General features: G+C 38.5%; 1 protein-coding gene across 1 annotated transcript; it reads left to right on the plus strand.

Moving 5' to 3' along the window:
• The first annotated feature begins 18725 nt into the window (after nt 1-18725).
• Nucleotides 18726-23906, plus strand: chgb (chromogranin B). The gene is made up of 5 exons (XM_036581769.1): nt 18726-18962; nt 20501-20547; nt 20641-20734; nt 20912-22308; nt 23362-23906. The coding sequence occupies exons 1-5, from the start codon at nt 18917-18919 to the stop codon at nt 23416-23418; spliced, it is 1641 nt and encodes a 546-aa protein (XP_036437662.1). The 5' UTR covers nt 18726-18916; the 3' UTR covers nt 23419-23906.
• Nucleotides 23907-23910: the final 4 nt, after the last annotated feature.

The raw sequence follows: 23910 nt of genomic DNA on the forward strand, positions 1-23910 counted from the left end.
CTCTCTCTCTCTCTCTCTCTCTCTCTGTCTCTCTCTCTCCCTACTCTGCCTACCGTGAAGAGAGATACATGTGATTATCAAGTGCAGTCTGTTGTTGGGAAATAATTACTGAGGGGGCTTTAAAACAGTTTTAGAGCTAACTGCCTATGAGACTGCAGACTAGAGGTAGGTGATATTGCAAAAATATAATATTGCAATACTTTAAGAAATTTTCACGATACATGATATGTCACAATATTTTTTTTTTCAGACGTCTGATCGGATGGAACACAGAAAAAAAACAGTAGTGCAACTTTTAAAAAATATGATCAAAAACTGTGAATACAGTTATTTTTATTCAATATTTGGCATATTATGTTGCACTAAATCCAGAACAACTGGACTAATTTAGCTCTCTTTATAATGACATGCAGTTTGTCAGTGTTTTACAAGTATTCACAATATACATGATATGCTCAGAAAAGCATATTGTATTGTATTATGACATAATGTATCAAGACAATGATATATCGCCATATTGCCCAGTGATGCTAATGCTTAATGTTCCCACATTTACCCAGTCACTTCATGGTTACTGCCTATTCTGACATTAGTAAGCCTCATGAAATAATGCTACAGTGAGTAACATGTTGAAACTGACTCAGTTGCTCATTTGTGGAAGGCTATATTGTCCAAGCCTTATTCAGCAAAGCTTATTAGACCTTTACTGACATAGTGATTGAATTTTAATTACTCCACAATCAGAAACATGCTATAAATATTACGCAGCTTACATTTGATAAAAGGGTGCTCGAGTCGGCAAGTGTGGTTCAGTGTTTTTGTAATGTGGAGAAAGAAATCGATAAATACATTGGTTGTTATATAAGCCACCTACTGTGGATAACTGGAGTCATGATGACCAGCATTAATAGTGAATGCCTTGATCGTTCCTGTTCTTTTGATGACTATCTTCAGCGTCTGGTGTATAGACTTCTGCTTCTTCTATCAAATATATTGATCAGACATACCAGTGCGGCCCTTCAGAAGTTTTTACTGCATCATATCTAATAGCTCCAGTGGTAACATACAACTGTATACAGCTCTAGAAGCACTCTTATGGACCCATGAGGCTAAAACAACCTCAGCATCAGCATACTGGAGCTGAGAGATGGCAAGGTGCATTCTCAGTTTGCAGTTAGTCAGTAGAAATGCTTCTCTGTGGTGCTCTTTCAGTAGTAGTACTTTTGGTAAGTATGACAAGATGATGACTAATTTAACATTGAGGCCTCTGCCGCAGTGCAGCTGAATCTTTCAGCCGAACTGTTTGATCTCTTACAGAATGATGGTTCTTAAAACCTTAAAATAAAAACCTTCTGATAAACTCATCATGATGTAGATAAACAGATAAGTAAAAATTTCACTTATTTTAGGGCCAGTATACCCAAAATGCTAACATGACAAAGAATGAATGAAAGCTAACGGAGGCTTGAATATTAGCTTGATATCATTTATGTGCAGATGTTTGCTTGTTTTGCAGGTTTGCATGAAGACCTCTTCTTGCTGTTAAAGGGCCCATATCGATTTTTCTTGTGTATTATTCTTTTCTCTGACACATTCATAATTCCTTTATTACATGACCATTTTCCATCTTCTCTTTATCCCTTAGAATTAAACATGCTGTACCTTAAAAACTAACACACTTTTAAGACGTATACACATTAATCAGTCCTAAAGGTACAGTAAAAAATTATATATATATATATATATATATATATATATATATATATATATATATATATATATATATATATATATACACACACGTGAAAGGGGGCCTAACCTGCTGTGCTGTAGGCCCAATTGGCAGATGTGCTGGTTTTTATGACATCACAAAAACAACTAATTCAAAACAGGCTGTTTCTGAAGTTTAGCTTCCATATATGGACCGTATGGACAGGGAAGTGAGTGGTACATTTTAAAACCTTTAACAGTGTTTCCGTACTACCACAAACACTTTTGGTTTTCCATGATATGGGCCCCTAAACATTAGCAGTTTGAGGTGACGTAGCTGTATAAGGACTTCCAAACAGCAGAATTTTTACTGTATATTACTGTACATTTTACTGCATATTTCTCTGTGGTTTGCTAAATGACACTGAAGCATAACAACAATAGCAGACCACATGATATATTTTATTATTACTGATTTTACTGTGTATTTTGTTCTGGTACTGCAATGACATAACATTCATCGACTGTTTCTCTTTGTTCAAATAAATTGAGATACAGTAAGTCATCCTCTGGTAAGGCTCAGGCACAACCTGACACCTTTAAAAGTCACCTGGTCACAGTAACCTGCCATTTGAGCCATGTAATTTCATTTCTAGAGTGATGAGGCAATAAGTTCTCTCAGAATTACACCGGTCTTCACACTGGTGTTGGCCGCTCTGCTCCTCCAGCAGCCCTAATGAGCAAATTCATTGTTCTCATTGCAAGCCAATGAATCCCTGCAGGCTCAAACAGGATATATAGGTCTGGCTGAGTTTGGCTCACACTAACAAGTCTAATATTGCCCTGTTGTCTCTCATTGCGCAGTGATATATTCAGCAATGTTTCTGTGGATTAACAAATCGGCTCGACGTGCAAAGCTTTTAAACAGTAGTTGTGTGTCTAATTTGCATTTAGAATGTGCCTTCTTTTATGATAATGTCAGGGAGAATTTACTTGCTTGCTAAAATGGCTCTGGGTGATTAGACTTTATGTTATCAGGCTCCATGAATCCACACCAGTGTAAAGCAGTTGTGGAGATTAAGCCAATTCAACACTAGATGTTAACCTGCATCCATTATTTCTTCTGAAATCAAGGGTATTAATAAGGAGGTGGTCCCCTTTTGCTGCAGTAACAGCCTCTACTCTGCTGGGAAGACTTTACACTAGACATTGCTGTGAGGATTTGATTGCACCAAGCCCCAAGACCATTAGTGAGGTCAGGTACTGACATTGGATGATTAGTTTTGGATCACAAACACCACTCCAGCTCATCCCAAAGGTATTGGATGGTGCTCCATAACTCCAGAGAACACAGTTCCACTGCTCCACAGCCCAATGCTGGGGTGGGGGGTGTGGGGTGGGGGGTGATATATACATCTGGTTGCTTGGCACTGGGTATTGTGATCTTAGGCTGACGTGTGGCTGTTCCAGAGCATCCCATTCTGTTGGGACTTAGTATGGAGATTATACAAGCTGCGTGTGCGCACCTTAAAACAGCTGAATTCACTAATTAGAAGGAATATCTGGATACTTTTCAATACATAGCATAATTCAATCATTCGTAAAGATGACACATATATAATGTTTACAGTCTTATTATGACAGCATAATTACAATAAAAGATCACAATGCAAACAATAAAAAAGAGCCCTGCACTAAGTTCAGTGAAAGTTTATGAAGTGTTGGAGGAACTGTGATTACAACTTTGATCACAAAAGACATGTTGATCACTCATATGTTCCAGCAGGAATTATAATGTAGAATCCCAGGAAAATCATAATGTGCATAACAACATAGTTCTTCTTGTGCAAAACAGATGACCATTAAAAGTGGTCTAGCCTTATTGATAGCACTCAGGAGTAATTTGCATTTGAAAATGGCTTGCTCACAGAGTACATAGCTGATTTGCACATCAAAAAGTGCATTGTGATGACTAGGCTTTATGTGTGACCATCTCATTTCAATGAGTCTGAGCAGAACACAAGGAAGAGGTTTTTAAGTGTCACATACGCACACACACAAACACACACATACAAACACACACACACACCTTGGTAGTCACTTTAGGTACCCATGCAGTATGTCTACCCTCCCATTCAAAGGTTTGGAATCTCTCTCATAATATCAATAATTGCTGTTATTTTATTCAACAATAATGTTCACAACAAAAGTGTGTAGATCGAAATATTATAAAATACATACTAGAACAGGGCACAAAGTGCAGAAACAAGTATTTTTTAATTTGTATTGTTAAAGTAACAAAAATAGCATAATGTTATTAAAAATGTAAAAGCTTGATGTAAAACTTATGGCCTGCAAGACAAAATGTTTGGGCACCCCTGCACCATTAGGAACAGCAAGAAGGTATGAAATGATTACTTATACTGTAATAATATTGTTAAAATGCAAGGAATTCTGGATGTTGATTTTACTATAACTTCATTTTTAAAGTTGTACAGGTTTTTCCATTATTACAGAATTATCTACGGCTCTGTCCATTATTCTGAGCATAGCATCACTGTAGAATAAGTTGGTTTGTAAGTGGAAAATAGTGATTCCAAACTTTTGATTGGTAGTGTATGACCATAACAGGTAAGAGATACCAAAGTCCACAAACAACCAGCACTGCTAAACAACCCGCACCAGCATGTTCATTAGTGAGCTGTGCAACAACATGGATACATTCATTGTTCTTCATTTGAATTTGGTTCAGAATATCAAATTGTGAACCCATGAATCAAATCGAATGGTGGGCTGAATGTATCATTCCACCCCTAATTATAACAGCAGTATTTTATTTATTATATCAACGTCTTGTGGAATTTGTGAAATACTGAACAAGATATCTAGAAACAATGCCTGGTTTGTTTATTTTATATAGAATAAAATACCAAACACTATTAATACAACAAGTGAATCAGTAGTGCTGTGTTTTCATACTAGTGTGAGTGGATGGCCCAGGGCATAAGGAAGGAAATACCAGGTCAGTCAAGCTAACATGGTAATGAATGACTGGCAGGTGTGCTCTAAGACAAGGTGGATGTTCATTGGATCAGAAATAGCCAGAATCCTGCTCTAAACCAGTCAGCTTAGACAGTAATGTGCAGCTGAACATGATAACCCTCTAGGACAGGCACCGTGTCTGATTGGGAAAAAACAAATGTCTGTTCCAATCTGTCAGTGCAGGTTTACACAACGACTGCTGAAGGCAAGAGAGCAACTTAGAGTGTGCTATCTGGATACTGCAGAAAGCAGGCGAGGAAGTTTTAAATGAGAATATGGCAGGAACTATAAACTACATTTTTTGAGAAATTCAATACTTATACTGTATGCGTATTAATGAAAGCATTGCCTCAAACCTGTGTTGATGTAATGTATACAGGACTGAATCAAGTAAATTCATTAGATCACATTTTTCTGTGTATGACTGCACATTCACTTGGAAGGCCACTATATTTGCCATTGGTTTTTAGCCTAGAGTCCATAATGTACGATATAGACGTAGATGTGAATAAAACAAGTATGTTTTATTCTTCTCACACCACTGAAATGTGTACATCGTCAACACAATTGGCTGTTTGCAAAATTATGATTGACATGTCTCTCAGCCAATCACAGTCGTCTCTGAACACCACTTCCTCTGTCCAGCAAAAGAAAAGTTATGACAAAACTGTTCATAACAAACCTGCAGTGAGAACGGTGCTGGCAGTAAATTGGTCTAAATTATACTAAGAAATTGTAGAAATATGTTATAGAAATTATAGCACCTGACACATTATATCCTGATAATCTGGAGGGTAGGGCTTTACTTCATTGCTGAAGCTGAAAAAGGTCTGGATTAATTTATATGGTGAACAGCTAGGTTGTCACCCATCCAGGATTTCCTTAGATTGTCCACGTATTGTTTTGGCTGTCCAGGAAAAAATTAATTCCAATTTTGGACACAAAATGTCCACGAATGCAAAATTGTATGTGTTAGCATTTGTTATGAAGCTTAAATGTCTTCTTTTTTAACCAAAAACTATTTGTATATTGAAAATAGGTTTGATTGGTTCAGATTATTTTCAGCATACGGAAAATTGTTTAGGCAATGCACATTACTGGTGACATGTTAAAACAACAGGCAGCAATTTTATGCAAAATTCAGTTCTGTAGCTGTACTGACATTTATCTACTTTAGACAGATCTGTGAGCACAGCTACACATCCACTGTATTTAGCCAAAAAATCAAGCTACTAATAGAACGTCTAGGATTTTTACAGGGCTGAGACAGCAACTCTACTTACAGCTCAACACTATTAAGAGGCAGACTCTAATGCTGTCTGTAAACTAAGCTTAAACCTGATCTGCATTACTATATTTTCTCAAAACCATTTTAATATGATATGTAATGATAAATAATGTTACAGAAAATGTTAAGATCAGATCAATATTAAATATTTAGACAGGCCATTCATTAGCCATTCTAACTTTGCTCTGATTAGGCCCAGTGTAACTTTAGCTCATCTAAAATCTGTTTCAGTTACTAAAAACCTACTCATTATTAGATATGAAATTCTACTACTTAATGTCAATAACTAAATAGTTTCCTTAGTTCAAATAATGTAAACACATTTTCTATTCACTTTAAACTGGCCAGCATTCTTATTTTGTCAGTTTTCATGTGGCTGCTTCTACATTTTACTGTACTACAGTACATTTCATGCTTTTTCATTCTACCATGTAGCCTAAAGAGAAAGTTTTATGGACAAAGCAACAATAACTAAGGAAGGCAGCATTTTGGCAAATGTTTTTTTTTTTTAATTTGTGGAAATGATATACACATATGAATTTTAGTGCATATGACTTGGTATTACAGCCACCCCTTCAACATTCATATTTTAAAAGAGCAATGTTGAACATAGCAATCTAATTTCTGCCTTTTTTATATGAGCTTCTGCAGCTGCCCTGGGTCATGCAGATATAGCTGCTTAATGCTTTGCACACTCTCTCCCATATACAACCTTAAGATTGCTGAACATCAGCACCCTCATAACAAACAGCTTCGCTATCTATTTCAATTGAGTTCACTTCGCTTAAAGGTCAGACTGCCCTGTTAAGCACCTTTGTCACTGTGAGTTTTCTTCTCAGACCATTGTTGTTGATCAATTTCTGGGCAGTCAGGTCAGACAGGTCCACTGGAGCTAATTCCTTAATTAAAATGCTGTTAGCATCAATCTTTATGTTTGCGCCATGACCTCTGAAGAACGTGTTCAACATAGACATTGACCTCCTTAACTGACTATATTGATAGAATTAAGAAGTCTAATGCGATTAAGCTCATAAGGTCAGGTAAGGTCACCAATATTGGTGAATTATTGGCATTAGGTAAATTATTTGTCAGCAAACTGACAGCACATATCAGCCAAAGCTCCATTTAGCCTACAGACTGAACCTGCATTTGTTATCAGTAGGGATGAAACAGAAACCAGCAACTTCAATTCATCAGCCTGTCCTTTCTCCCAGCAGCGCTGCAAGTGGATTAGATTAGGGAGGAAAAAGGCTCAAAGCTGAGGAACATCTCACTCCTCTGATTGCCTATCTGATGTCTGTCTGCAGCACTTTAAGAGGTAATCAGACCTGATAACCAGGCACGAAGTGAGACCCATGTGAAATCAGCTTGGTGGTTCAAACTTACATCATTCTAAATAGAAAATGTCATTTTTTGTGGTGCCTCTCATATCCTTTAGGCCTGCTAGAGTACAATTAATTCAGTGACTCTAAGGGCCTGTGTGTGGCAAACTCTTTAATTCCTAACTCTCATAACTCCGCAATATCTGGATGCTTGTGAGGTGTGGCCATGCTGATGGAATCATGGTCTACTTTCTGTCTTGCTCTATATAACATTTTCTAAAATCTTCACATTTTCATCTTCTCCATTTCTTACTCTAATTTATTATTCACATGCTAAACCGAGATAACCAAGTTGGCTAGCTGGTGCTAAAGCTTTTATTTCAAATGTGACTTGATTATGACAGTCAGTATGCTACAAATAATGCTAGGTTAGCTAAGTTAAAGCCAGCAATTCTCACTACCCACCTGCTCGAATATGTCCTCATCCTCCTTACGTGCTGTTATCATTTATGTCTTCTTGATGCCGCCTCGGTTTGTAGCAGTTCTTACAGCTGCTGTCTATCTTCACATGATTTATGTGAAAAAATAATAGGCCCACAGTTTAAGGGGTTAAAAAAAACTAATTAAAACATCTTAAACATTCAGGTCTCCTGTGCTTTGAGTCTTACTTGCAGATATATCATTTATGAAATATATCATGTCATATATCATTTATCACTCCTTTCTTGCAGTTGCAGGGCAAAGCTGATCTCAAAAGAATTTGTGTTAACTTATTAATCATCTTTATTAGCTTCAAATTAAAGTGCAATCACCCTTTAAAGAGTTGGAAACTTGCCACACACTGACATGATTTTTTCCTCTATCACAGTGCTCTAATGGCATTTTATTCCATCATGGCAGTCTTCTAATGGCATAACTTCGTTGTAGTGATAAATTGCCCTGCCAGTATGATCTGTTGAAGACTAACTTCTAACACCTACTTAATTAAGAGGGTGTCTGGATGAATGCACTGGGCAATTTTGCATGGTAGCTCATTACATCCTGAACTAAAGACTCTTCTATATTTAAGTCTAACCACAGAGTGCATTCCTCTGATTCTGTGCCCTTGTGTTAGTTTAGAATCTATGGTTTTGTATGTTTATGTGATTTTTGAAAGATTGAAAGATTGAAACAATATTATTATTATTATTATTATTATTATATTTCAATAATAACACACTTACCTATATATATATATATTACCTATATATCTCAAAGCCTCGTATCTCCAAAATAGTAACTTTACAAGAGAAAGAAAAACATACTTTAGTTTTAATGTGAGGCAATGGAACCAGACATTTTCTTTTGGTGCGCTGGTCGACCACCAACACTGTCACCATCAGATAAACAGCACTTTAGCTTCCATTTTTGAGAGAGAGGAGAAAATCAAGCTCTACTCTTGCCTCAGATAAAAAAAAATCCACGTGTTTCTGTCCTTTGTTCCACTGTGAGAAGATGGCTCCACACTATGGATTTGAAAGGATGTGTAGCTGTCAAGAAGCCCTTACTGAGCAAGGAGGACAGACACAAAGTGTTAACTGAATAATAGAATGGGCATCCCAGATTCCAGACCTCAACATCATTGCATGTGTTTGGGATTATCTGGATCATGAGAAGCAGAAAATACAACCATCTTCTAAGACTGAACTTCGGAGGTGTGGAACAATATCCCTGCAGATTTCTTACTGAAAAGAATGAAAGCTGTAATAAAGGCAAAGAGTGAACACACCACATACTGAAACATTTGCCATTATATTTAGTTGAGGCTTCTGTGTAATTGTGCAGACTATTGAATATTACAGTAATGAGTAGTGAGACATTACAAATGTCCATGAATTTGGAAGATATCTTTCTTGGTTGAGCAAAACTGGAAGTTACTTCTGTTCTACTGTCTTGACAAACTGCGTCATGTGGACAGCAGCAGGCCAGCGATTACTGCTTACTCATGACAATGCTGCTGTAGCTGTACTGTATCTGTAATGATATTCACAGTCCTTTAACATGTTGTCTCTCTCTCTCTCCCTGTCACCACTGAAAGACAGATGTCAGCTCCTGTGTAACACGCCTCGTAACGGAGAGTACTCAGGCAGATTGCTGCTCTCTCACGCTTAGCAAGCAGGTCTGAGTGTGACAGCCACTGCACCAGGCTTACAGCTGTTTGTCTCAGTGGCTTAGATGCATTATTGAAGTCAGCCTTTGCAGAGAGGAATAGAGAGAATTTCTGCTGTGTGAATATCCGTGCAGTGTTCTCCAGACGCTTTCATTCTAACACACTTTCTCTGAGTTTTCATCCCCCTCTCCTGGGCTCTTGTAATGAAAATGCTGCTGGAAAAACTGGGGGAAAAAAACAGATCACACGCTTGGATGATTCGTCTTACAGTGGACGAACAGAGCATGCATACATTTATCACAGTTGTGTATGAAATGTGCATATAATAATTTTAGTGAGCAGAACTCTAGCAGTATTTCATACATAGTGGTTGTTTAGATGGTTTGGGGGGATTAAAAAGAACTTTAATCAGATTTGAACACTGCCCACAGTTCACTCTGCAAAGGCAGTGGACTAATTAATTAAGGGCTGTCATTCGTGAGCTCTGTGTTGTGGTGGGTGTATCAGTAAGTTACACTTTAGTGTTAAAGAAAGCTGGGTGGCAGATTCCCACTGTACTCTTAAAAAACAAAGGTTCTTTTGCTTGAATTTGTGGTTCTAGGAAAAAAATTAAGGGGGAATTCCACTGATTTTTTTTATTAAACTGTTAGAAGTAAGTAGTCATTCAGGGTGATTTGATATGAAATGCTCTAGAGAAACTTATTGAGTTAGAATTTATCTCACTGTTGGTGATGGGGACCAGACATCTGAAGTGTTTAATGTCTCTGAAAGCTACCTAACAGAAAGTTATTATATGAAATGATTACAGAAATGCTGGCTTGTGCCTGAGACTTTGATTTATGATGGTTTTTAGATAACATTTTGGCCTGAAATGTATTTTTTAAAATCCATTCATGGCAGAGAGGTACAAGCAGGGTGATACAGGGTGACACCTGGTTCCTATCATTACCACTGTAAAGAAATCTGAGCTTGGTGAGTTGCACATCAATGCACATCAAAGCACATCAAAACACTCAATGATTTTATTCATACCGCAATTATTGAATTGAAAAATCAGTGGAATTCCTCTAAAATTCGTATTAAACCTTTACATGACTTGGAAGATCTTAAAGCTTTAAAGTGTTCTTCACATACATCCTTCTCACTTACTGTAAGTACAGGTTCTTTAGGGAACCAAAAGTAGTCTATGGCATTGCTCCAAAGAACTCGGCACCTTTATTTTAAAGAGAGGGATTGAAGGCAGGAAAGCTGAGGTACAACACAGACCCACCTACATGAAAAAGCCACACACAATGTGTTGTGGCCTTTCTTAGCCCTGAATGCATAAGTTAGCAGACTGCTTTCACTGAACACCTGGAAAAGTGTTTGTGACCGTGACAACAGGCAGTGCCCACCCCTCTCTACTGTCTCCAATCAAAAGAGCTTTATGTACAAAGAGTACACAAAAACACCTCAAAACAACCGGGCACAGACAATTATAGCTCTAAATAATTTCAGCAGTTCATTTAAATCAGCAGAATTAAACCATGTTTTATTGTGCTAATTTGAACCAAAAGCACCACACAGGTAGAATGAACAGGAACAATAGACCTGTCTACAGCTATGTGACAAAACCCAGGATCAAGGTCTGTAAACTTTACCGAGAGGTTCAGAGGGTTTGAAAGAAATTTGCACAGCAGTTTGATAATAGATAAAAGCAATACCACAGTACTGCGCAAAAATCAGAGAACACCCTTCATTTATTTAATTTCCAATCAAAGCAGCACAAGTTATTCTTTTGGAGATATTTCTAAGGATACAGTTCAGATATCCGACTTGCACAATGAAGTTTAAAGTTAAAGGAAGATAAGTGAAATAATAGAAGTTTCCAAAAAGTAGGCTAAAAAGTAGAGAAAAAGGGACTTAACAACTGCACCATTCCTGGTAGACCACCTAAGCTGTGACCATCAGATAAACAGCACTTAAAGCTTTCATCTTTGAGAGAGAGGAGAAAGTCAAGCTTCACTCTTGCTTTAGATCTGATGTCCATCCTTTCACTGTGAGAAGGCAATGCTATGAGTCTGAAAGGATGTGTAGCTGTCAAAACATTGGTACTGAGAAAAGGAAACAAACAAAAAAGAATATTTGCAGGTCAAATGGAAAAGCTGGTGTTCTCAGAACAATGGACTGACCACCTCAGTGTCCAGATCTTAACATCACTGAATGTGTTTGGGAATACTTGGATAGTAAGAAGCAGAAAATCTCCTAAGACTCCTTCTTTGAGAAACTGAAGGCAGTGCCCTCAAAAAGAATGTACACAGTAAATATATTTAAAAAATCATATTTAGTTGTTGAGGCCTGTGTGTTAAAAATGTGACTTTGTGGGCCTTTATTATGGATGTTTTACCTGGAAATTAGGTAAATGAAGGCTGGTCTCTGTATTGTTATACTACAGTAAACAGTAAGAATGTTAGTGAAACAGTGAAAATAGTCATTGTTAAGTATAGTTTTTCACACTTACTCTTTTATTAAAACAACTATGAAAAAAAGTCCATCCCAGCTTCAAGGCTGCCATGGCAACTACCACAAACTTGCACAGAACAGGCTGTTCATTAGATGGTCAGCATCTTCTTCTCTAAGAATAAACGACTAAAGGACACTTTCAACATTTCTGTTCGGGGTGTTTTTGAGTGTCAAATTGAATAGAAATAGTGTCTACTCTTTCACACACAGCGTCCTCCATGATTACTGTCAAAGACAAGCAATTTTTAGCAAACACTTGTAAAGATGAGTACAAAGGGGCTAAAAAATCACTTTTTATAAATGGAATCTTATACTGGAAATGTGAGGGAGATCTACCCTTTCAGAGTGGGAAAAATGTTCAAAGAAAAAAAATCCATTTACAAATCCAATCTCAACCACTTTTTCAAAAGTATGTTTCAAAATTATTGGCACCCTTGCATTAAGCCTAGCACTTAGTGCACTGTCCCTTTCAAAAAATAACAGCACAAATCCTCTTATAATGCTGGTTGAAAAGGGGGAACCCATATAAAGGGATCAAAGACTGTTCCTTCATACAAAATCTCTCCAGATCCTTCAGACTCTTTGGCACTCATATGCAGCCATGTCTCCTCAAAAAGGATTTCAGTAGGGTGTAAGTGAAAGGACTGGTATGGTCCTTGTAAAAGCATGATTCTGTGGCCAGTGAACTACTTTTTGTGGATTTGGAGGTGCAGTCCTATGGGAGGAACTAACCACAACCCAGTTCCAATCAAACTCCCAGCAATGAAATAGCATAATTTCATGACCACTTCTGAATTTTTTCATTGAATAATTCATTAAAGGATAGGGAATCAACATATGCAAGTTGTTTACCCACACATTCTGAACTTTGTGGGACAGTATTAAACATTATAAGGTGTCAAAACATCATAGAATGTTTTGTGACACATAGACTTTCAATCAGCAGCATCAATTTTTCTATAACACACTCTAAATTTCCATGTTTGTAGATGTCTGCTGACCCAAGGTTTCTTCTGAAATCAAGGGTATTAAAAGGGAATTTATGTTGCTTTCTTCTGGGAAGCTTTTACACTAGATGTTGGAGTCACTAACTAGAATATTGCTGTAAGGTGTTGATTGCATTCAGCTGTGAGAGCATTATTGCACGCATAAAAAGATGCTAGGTTATTTGTAGGAAACTACTGAAGAACAACTTTTGGTTTCTTAAATAACTATGCTTAAAAAAGAAATGTGTGAGTCTGAACCTTTTAAAGGTTTAGGAAATATCACATAATGTAAAGGTTCAATCCCTATTTAAGGGTTCTAGGTTCTACTTCCCCAGAAGTCGGCATGGCACCTTAATTGTTAGTTCTCCTGATATTATACAACCCTCAACAAAACACCAAATGTAACTTCAAATGGCATTTCTGAATAGTGAATAAAGGGGATGTTATGAGACACAGAACTGCCATTTCTATTATTGAAGATTCGACAGTACAGCGGCTCTCCAGGCCAAGAACAACAAGGCAGCGGGTAGTCTGTGAAGTATACTGAACGAGCTCAGGGACTTCAGACAAGACAACAGGCAACAACTCACTAACATCATCCAAGAACTGAGTAGAACAAATATCAGACTAGAAAAAGCAGAAGAGCAGATTAATGAGGAAGAAATGATGCCCCAAGCAGCAGCAATGCTACTTAAATGCCTTCACAAAGCGGATATAAAGGCTAAGCTAACCAATCAAGGCCAATCTTGCAGAGACAATATTTGAATTCATGGCATCCCCAAAGAGGCAGTGTGCAATGATATAATAGGCTTCCTGGAGAATTTATTGAACAGTTCACAACTCAGAATCAAGAGAACACACAGAGCTATAGCCTCAGAACCTACTGGTTCACAAGGCAGGCCACTGTCTATTGTTGCAAAAATGTTCAGTTGCAGAAAGAAGAAGTGCTGTGGCAGACAAGAAAAGTTTTCCTTTACAAATGTTCATCCTAGAACCTTTAACCCCTTAAAACCCCAGGCTTATTACATACTAAGGCTTATTATTCAGCAACTACACAGACTTCAATGCAAACTGGCTGAGTTATTCTTAGGGTATAGATGTGTATAATAAAAGTTTGGGCCTGCCTGCGAGCCCTGGCCCATAAAGGGTTAAAACTGTGGTCATCAATTGTCCTGGAGATCCACCCTCCTGCAGAGTGGAACCATAATCTGCCAACCCTGCTCCACCTAGTTAGGTTCTTCAGAAGTCCCTCATAGGCTGGAGTGTTAGGTAAGGTGTGAGGCAGAAGGTTGGCACTCTGCAGGAAAAGTCTCCAAGAGGAGGATTGTTGCTATTTGTGGTGCTTTAAACTTTAAAAAAGGTTCTTCACATTCACACACCTCATTTACAGAAATGGATCTCCAAGGAACCTCCCACTGAAAGGGTTCTTAGAGAACCAAAAGTGGTTTTCTTATAGCATTGTGTAAGGAATCTGTGAGTGCGAGGTTAGGCCTGGTACTGATGTTGGATTATTAGCTTTAAACCACAAACAGCACTCCAACTCATCCCAGAGAGACTGGATAGAGTTCCATCCCTTCAGAGAACACAGATCCAATGCTCACCAGCTTGGTGACATTAGGATTATGTGTGGCTGCTCTATAGTGTTCGATTCTATTGGCAATGTTTTGTGTCTGCAATGTGTGCACCTCAAAGTAACTGAATGCACTCATTAGAAAGGGTGTCTGGATACTGCTGGATATACAGGGTGCCTACGTAACTGGAAACTGACTAGGTGGTATAAAATGATGTAATTTATAAAAATGATGTGTCTGCCCCGGCTTAGTACTGTTTTATGTTGTAGCAAAGATCAAAGACCAAAGACTACTGAGAATTCACTTTTTCTCTGTTCTGTGGCTCATCCCTTTGTTCCTGCATGCAAATGACTTTGATTAAAGCCAACCGCGCAATACAATGTCCTGGGGACCCCTCGAAAGCCAAAAGCCTGCTCATTTTAGTTAGCCAGTCGAAGTACAGTTGGCTTCTCTAACACACACACACACACTCAGGCTCACACACGGTGGTGTTCTAAAACTCTCATCTTTATGACTGGATGAAATATTAATCGAAACCCAAGCATCGAAGACATGACACCTGTATAATTCATTGCATTCCAGTTTTGAAGATGGAGAGCTGTGTAGAACAGAGCCAGGCAGTAGCGTTGATCACCGGGTATACTAAATAATCTCCCAGATCCAGGCCAGACCAAAGCAGACATCAGAAGTGGGCAGTCATACATTTAATAGGGCAAATGGGTCACAGCAAGTGCTATTCATCATACATGTTTTTGGAAGTTATGCTTTCACAGCTTAATGAAAACCATATATCTGCATTATAAGATGCAGACACACATCAGAGTAGCTTATTTATATTCAGCATTATGCAGAGCATATGTTACCAATTTTAGCAAACATGAGCTGACATTATTCTGCATTTTGTGTCAGATTACTATTTAACCAATAAGGCAATTCTACACAAGACGACAAACAGCTGAGTTTAAATATTTCTTCAAAAGCTGCAGCTGGGGTAAAACTAGCCCACCTGCTGCTATGTTACCACAGCAACCAATACACCTCCGACACAGTCTACACCTATGAACTTAGTCTAAATATGACCAACAGATATGTTTACAAAATGTGCAACTCTGGGCTCTGTGTCATGATTCTGGAGAGACAGCATTTTTACAGTCAGCTGCACCAGTGCATTGTTCCTCATAACCCAGTACAGCCTCTGGCAATTATGTAACAGGGATTAATTATACAACACAGTGTCTGAAGCAGCAAGTGAAATGAATATTAACTGCATAACCTCAAAACTCACCAGAAAGGCACAATTAAACAGTATGGCTTGGATCTCAGCTTGTACAGTTCTAGGAAAAAACTTGAATTTGTGCAGAACTCTTACATTATGCAATGTTCTTTAACTCTAAAAAGGTTCTTGAGATTCATGCATCTCATTCACATGAACAGTTCTTCGAAGAGCCTTCCATTGAAAGGTGCTTGAGGGAACTGAAAGAGGTTCTTCTATGGCATCACAACCCTTTCTGGCACCTTTATTTTTAGGATGCATGCCAACATATATGTCCAAAAGTATCCAGACACGCCTACTTTAGTAAAGGCAGTGGTCACGTATAGAATGTGTAACATGTAAATAGTTCCTCTCTATGTTGAAATACCTTCTGTATATTTATTTATCTTTAGAAATGGTTCTAAATAGTACCTTTCAATGGCACACACACAGATTGTATAATCTCCATAAAGGCATTGTTGATAGAATAAGATGCTCTGGAGCAGCCAGACACGAGCCTAAGGCTACCATGTTCAATGCCAAGTGTCAACTAGAGGAATATTAGGCCCCCCAGAACAGGGCTGTGGAGCAGTGGAACTGAGTTCTCTGAAGTGAAGGATTACCATCCAGTATCTTTGGGATGAGCTGGAGAAGTGTTTGTGATTCAGAATGGATCATTCAACATCAGTACCTGACCTCACTAATGGTCTTGTGGCCAAATGCAAATCAAATCCTCACAGCAATGTTCCAACAAAGCCTTCCCAGAAGAGTAGAGGCTGTTACTGCAGCAACAGTGCACAAACCCCCTATTAATACCCTTGATTTCAGAAGAAATATTGGATGAGGTGTCTGCAAAGTTTCTGATATATAATGTATTTCACTTGGTTTCAAAGCTGTGGAATGAACATCAAGACTATGAAATCACTTGATGCACGCAGGGCATCAGATGAACTATTCATATCCCATTGTGGGCTGAAATATCTGGAGTTTGTACAGTGTGGGACTGAAGAACAGAAGACTACAGCCAAGATGGGCTTAGCATGACTTCACACATTCTGACACAGGCATGTTCCATTCACACCACACACATCGCCTACGTCTTACATATCTACACAATTCCAAAAAAGTTGGGACAGTACATGAAATGCAAATAAAAACAAAAAGCAGTGATTTGAAGATCCACTTTGATCTGTATTTAAACAAAAACAGTACAAACATATTTAATGATTTACCTTATCAATTTCATTGTTTTTTGTAAATACATGCTTATTCTGAAATCAGTGCCTTTCAGTTATAAAAATGTTGGGACAGGAGCAGTTTAAGATTAGGAACATTGTGAAATATTGAAAAGATGCATCAAACAGGTGATTCAATAATGCTTGGGTATAAAAGGAGCATTCAGGAAAAGCATGGTGCTTTATGAACCAATTGAGACTTGACATGTAGCCAAAAACTGTCAATAAATAATCCAACCTTTTAAGAAAAATGTTCCTCAATAAGCAATTGAAAGAATTTTAGGTATTTCACCCTCTCCATGCATGTAGTGGCATGCTTTTGTGATGTATATCATCACTTGGTTTCAGGAACACTTTGCCAAACCGTTTTCAGTAGACACTGTTTGTCGCTGCAACCACAAATGCAAGTAATATGTACTATGCACAGCAGAAACCATATGTCAACAATGTCCAGAAATTATGCAGATTTCTTTAGGTGCAAGCTTAACTGAAATGGTTTGAATAGTGGAAATGTGTTTTGTGGTCTGAGAAGTCAACATTTCTGATGTTTATATAAATAATGGATGTTGTGCTCTCCAGACCAAAGAAGAAATGGACCATCTAGATCGTTACCAGTGAAAAGTTAAAAAACTGGGGCCTATCACAGCCTGGGTAACTTGCAGATCTGTAAAGGCACCATTAACGCAGAAAGATATATTCACACACAGAGTAACATATGCTGCCTTCTGAATGATGTCTCTTTCAGAGATGTCCAAGCTTATTTCAAAATGTAGCACTTAACAAAGCACAGTATACGACAATGAATACATGCAAAAAATGTGCAACTGATGTTGGCAAATGTTGGCATCTTCAGTGCACAAATGATTATTAATTGTTATTAATAGGAAAGGTGATGTAACACAGTGGTAAACATGCTCATTTCCCAGCTTTTTTGGAACATGTTGCAGGCATCGAATTTGAAATGAGGGTAGAGTTACACAAATAAAGTCCACAAAACATCAAATATTGTGTTTTTGCCCTGCAATTTAATACAGGTCAAAGAGGATTACAAACCACTGCCCTCTGACTTTTATTAGCATTTCACATACAGTCCCAACTTTTTGGAACCGAGGTTTGCACAAAGAGAAACAGAAATTATAATCTGTTCATTGCGAGTGGCTCCCCAGGGCGACACAGAATGCAGTCTTGTCTTCATATTTCTTCTGTTTCTTGTCATGCTGAACCCACATGGGGAAAAAGTTATTACATAAGAGACAACTGATGAATATAAAAGCCGAGAATCTGCAGAGCGTGTAAGAGAAGTGCTGCAGAAGAGACATAAAACACTTTCACATCTTAGATCTTTCATGTTACCACCACTGCACTACAATGACCCATTTAGTTTAGCTGTCTTGCTGTCATGAAAGTCATGAAACTTGAAAAGGCACCACAGCTCTATTGTTTCAGAGTAATGGCAAATCTGTAGGATCCGACAAACCCCTCATTCATTAAACGTTGAAATGTCACGTCTCTTCTTTTAAACGGACGCCTCGACATACTCAACAACCGAACGATCAATGTGCTTTGACACTTCGTTTTCATTGGAAGCAAAAGCTCATGAATATTAAATAGTTACGGTTTTTTCATTACCATTGTTTCCTGTACAAAACGGGCTCTAACCAGCGCTTCACTTGGGACATGACGCAAGTCTTGGCGGTGCAGCCCACGATCACTTCATTCTTCTTCTGCCCTCAAAACAGACGCAGCGAGCGCGCAGAGGTGCAACAAGGCGCTCGCTCAGTGGGAGAAGAGCAGCGCTTTGTTGTTGTTTCTCCCCGTTTCGGGTAGAAGAGTCTTCCTTTGGCACAATTTACATCGTCATGAAGTTCTTGTGTCTTCTCGTTGTGTCTCTGTCCCTTTTTGCAGGTGAGTGAGTGGATTTTTCCTTTTTTCATTTCACTACTACACAGGCGATAGCGCAAATTTCAGCACCATGGTCAGCGGCACGACACTTTGAAGCAGTGCGAAACCCAGTCATTTCTAAAGCCGTTTGGTTCGCGTTGCGGTTATAGTATATCTATACCTATATTTATGTCTATATATATATATCTATATCTAGGATATATATCTATATTTTTATATCCTATAGACAACTCAGCAGTGATGCTGATTCCCTCATTGTGAGTTATGCAGATGTGGTCGTTATAACACGTTACTGTATATATCGTCGCTGTCCAAAGAAAAACAAGTATCTCCAAAACAGTAACTTCACAGAAGAAGACAATTCTTACCTTTCAGTGTAAGTCAGTCTAGTTAGGGTTGGGTGTAAGTCAATGTAAAGATATTTTATTCCAAGTGATTTTAGAGCATTTATATTGGTCCATTCATCATAAGATTTTACACAACATAAAAAGGACAGCTGGTGTGTTGAAGTGATGTAGAAAAATAAAAATCAACATAAATGGAGATCCAGAGTTTTCTTTGGACAGCAACGATATATGTATACATTGCTGCTGTCAGACCAAAACATTGTATCTCCATTTTTTGTTGTTTTTCAGTGTCTGACATAGTTTGAAAATGTCTGTTGCCCTTTACATTGTGTGTAAATTTAATGAAGAATGGACCAAAAGAAAAAGTTTGGTTCCATTGACTTACATTAAAGGTAAAGTATGTTGTTTCCTTCTCCTGTAAAGCTATCATTATATATAAATCCTGTATATTATGTGTATTTTATATATATATATATATATATATATATATATATATATATATATATATATATATATATATATATACACATATACAGGAGAAGGCAAAATGTTATTTACTTTTAATGTAAGTTAATGTAAAGAGATTTTAGTCCAAGCTATTTTGGAGCATTTCTGTTGGTCCATTCATTATTAAATTTTAAACAGCAGGGGCAGCTGCTGTGTTCAGATGATGCAGAAAACTAAAAATCAGCAAAAATGGAGACATGTTTTTCTTTGGACAGCGATATTCTGCATTATCATCAACAGGCAAAATAACAGTTATAGCATGTGCTGCTGGTCCTTACAGTATTTTTGTATGTATTTTCTGACCATATCTTGACCCTTTACACCAGGGGTGTCCAATTTTAGCAAAGGGCCAGTGTGGCTGCAGGTTTTTCAATCCAAACAAGCTGAAGCACACCTGATTCTATTTGTTTATTCAGTTGGTGTTAGTCTTTAAACATTTCATCAGTTGACCTCCTGCTTTGTTGGAGTGAATACCTGCAGCCACACCGGCCCTCTGCAGATAAGGTGACACCCCTGCTTTACACATTCAGCAGTGAAGCGGCTACTTTGTTCTTCTCTAAAGGCTGATTTCCTGATTGCGAGTTCTGCAAATGTGGTCATTATAGCACGTTACTAAACCAGTGAATCTTGCTGAAACTAATCTTGAACTCTAACTCACTCTAACAAACTCTTTGTTGAAAATCACAGACAACAAGTCATTGCCAGTTGGACAAGATGGTAGAAGGGAAAACCTGGTATGCCTCAAATTGTCTCTGTTAATATAATATCCGAACACTAAAGACAAAAGCATTTCCCTAAAATAATAAAATATCCACCTTTCATTTTAGCTCACCCACTGTTTGGTCCAGATCATTTCTAAGGCACTGTCCAAACAAGATGCCACTCCACTGCAACCGGAATGTAAAGAAATTCTTAAGGCAGGCAAGTAACTCTTACGTTGTTTCATCTTGATAGTTTGCTGCGTTCTCTAAAAATGGAATCTTAGGAGACTAAAGAAGTTGTTGCATGTTTTTTTAATCGTAAGTTTGGAACTTTATGCATACAGTACAGGTCTGAATAGACTGTACATAGTACTCATTATTCTGGATCTTCATACAGGTTCCACTCACTCTTCACCTGTGAAAAAAGGTGAGGAAGATGTTCTGCCTCCAGAGCAAGAGGAGAAGAGACATGATGACAGGGCAGAGGAAGCCATTGATGAGCTTCTCAAGACAAAGGAGGAAAAACGCGAGGACACGGATGAGGAACGGAGCCAGGAGGAATTCCCAAATTATTACAAAAGATACCATCTTCTAACAAGCAAGGAAAAACGTGAAGACCCAGAAGATGAGAGGAGCCAAGAGGAATTCCCTCAAAAGAGGCACCACTTTCTCTACACCAAAGAGAAACGCGAGGATGAAGATGAGGAGCGAAGCCAAGAAGAATTTCCAGCCTACGAGCAAAAAAGGCACCATCTCCTAACAAGCAAGGAAAAGCGCGATGAACCGGACTACGACCGAAGCCAGGAAGAGTTCCCAAGTTTTAACCACAAAAGGCATCACGAGGAAGATGAGGAGAGTGAAGAGAGAGAGAAACGAATCTGGAAGCCTTCTCACAGGTACCATCACAAAAAGCTGCACCACAAGCGGGACGATGACTCATCGGATGAAGATCTTGCCGGACTGAGCTCTCAAGAGAAGAGGTCGGAGCAATCAGTGGAAGAAGAAGAAGAAGAGAGGGCTAAACGACACTGGAGGCCTGATAAACACCACCAGCGGAGACATCACAAAAGAGATGGTGATGCTTCTGAAGAAGAGTCCGAAGACATGGAAAGTGAGGAGAGAGAGAAGAGGGCCTGGTGGCCCAGTCACTGGTTCCAACACCAAAGATATCACAAACGTAGTGGAGAATCATCTGAGGAGGATTCTGATGAGCAGCCACCTGAGAAGAGATATGAGGACACTGAAGAGAGTGAAGATAGGGAAAAAAGGATCCACCACAGTAAGCACTACCACGAGCGTGGTGGGAATGAAGATGAGACAAACAAAGATGAGAAAAGGCACCATCTCTACGACCCACTGGAAGAGACCCTCAAGCACCATTCACCTGAAGAAGAAGAGGAGGAGCTAATTGCTCGTGAGATAAGCGAAAACAAACACCATTTGCCCAGCCAAGAGGAGGAGAAAAGGCACCACACTGCTTCAGAAGAGGAGAAGCAAGAGAAGGAGGCAGCACTGAGATACCTGACTAAGAAGAAGAATGAGTTGGAGGAGCGTCTGTTGAAACAGGGTGAAGTTTATGGGAAGCGCAATCCCTGGATTTATCGAGGCTACTATCATCCAGCCTGGTACAAGCGGAATTCCGAGGAAAATGAGGGATTGGCAGGTGTGCATCCTTCACAGAAACTAGAGGAGCTTGCCAACACCATCCGATACAAGCGGGGTCTCCTGTCTGAAAAAGATTCATCTGAGGGAGAAAAGGCTGGACCACATCAGAGGGCTCTTACTCCAGATGAGGTAAGCACATATTTTATAAGTGACTCACCCAAAATCAATCAACTTTGCTGAAGGGACAATCCCTTGTGTCATCATTTTTGTCATTTTTTTCATATGAACTGAAAACACTAGTTGCCCCTTTCATTGTGCGAATATTTCCATAATCAATGGAATAATAGTAACTTACATTAATAAGTTAAGTTTAGATAAGTTTTTAGATAAGTTTTTCTTTTCCTTTTTTTACTATTACTGAGCCACAACGAAATGGGATAAAATGACTATGAATATAAACAATTTCCCAGAATTCCTCCAGCAGGAATATGTCAACAGACTCCATACAGGCTTTTACCACTTGTACGGAATTTATCAAATGTATAAAACTATGTTTATAAACTTTGGCCTAGATATCAACACCTTGCGAGCCTGCAAAAAAAAACTTGACAAAATCATTAATAATTTTGCAAAGGGTGCTTTAGAGCTTCAAAGGGTAGAGCAGAGTAAACAAAGCACTACCGCTTAAAGTGGGACATGAAGCTGTGCTGGGTGAGTCTTTGTATGAAACTGATAAATCCAAGGAAAAACGAGAGCACTGTGGGAAGCCATTCCCTTTCCAGGACAGCTTGCAGTGCCGACTGCACCAAAAATCATTAATTATATCCCAGCGTCAACGGCTCCCCAGCGAGGGGTTTGTGTCAAACCATCCCTATTAAAATGACACTAGAGTTATCATCCCTTCTCCCACTGCCAACCTGTGCAGCCCCTCGATCATACTGTGTGGCCGGTTCTCCAAAGATTTAATGGCAAGGATAGATGGCTGGACTCCACAGCTGGCTTATAGTATAATTTCTCATCCTGACAGGACTGTTGTATAGCTTCAGGCACTTTCCCACCACTTGGGACTTTTGCAATGGATGTTGCACTGAGGAAAAAACATGGCAAACGGGAGACATTCTGTTCTTAAACAATGGCTGCATTTTCCAGACGTTCTTTGCGTTTCACCTTTTAAGAAAAGCTATAATTGCTATGATCAAATGAACGTGCTAGTAATTTTTCTTTTTCTCTTTTTCCCCTCAGTTAAAAGAACTGGAGAAATTGGCCTCAATGGACCAACAACTAAAGCACCTAGATTAAACAACTGCAGATTCAGAAGCGAACCAGCCAACCAGACAAGAGGCATCAGTTAACATTCCTTATTATGACCTTCCAGAGGCTGTGTGTGTTGCTGCTTTGGGCTGCTTATGGATTAATTCATGCATTTTAACTCTGTGTTTAAAAAAAAATATCTAAAAAGTTTGCTTATAGCACTGGACCATGTTAATGTTTTTTTATGTGAAGCATTATTGATAGTGGAGGCCTTATTTTAGATATTTGCATTACTGAATGGCTTAAGTATTAAGTAGGTCAACCTTTTGGAATGAACAAAAAGCACAAAAATATGCCTGTTTATTATTGTGCATCTTACATACTTGTGGAATTTGATGTTAAAACCCAAAAGCATGCTGTCTATTTGATGATAGTTTAATAAAAGTTTTTATTGTTCATTCTGTATAACTACTTAAATATTCTTAAGTTTGCATTGTTGTGTGCATTTAATAAAATGTGTTATGATGGGACCAAAACAAG

Source organism: Colossoma macropomum, unplaced genomic scaffold, assembly GCF_904425465.1.
Source record: "Colossoma macropomum unplaced genomic scaffold, Colossoma_macropomum, whole genome shotgun sequence".
NCBI lineage: Eukaryota > Metazoa > Chordata > Actinopteri > Characiformes > Serrasalmidae > Colossoma > Colossoma macropomum.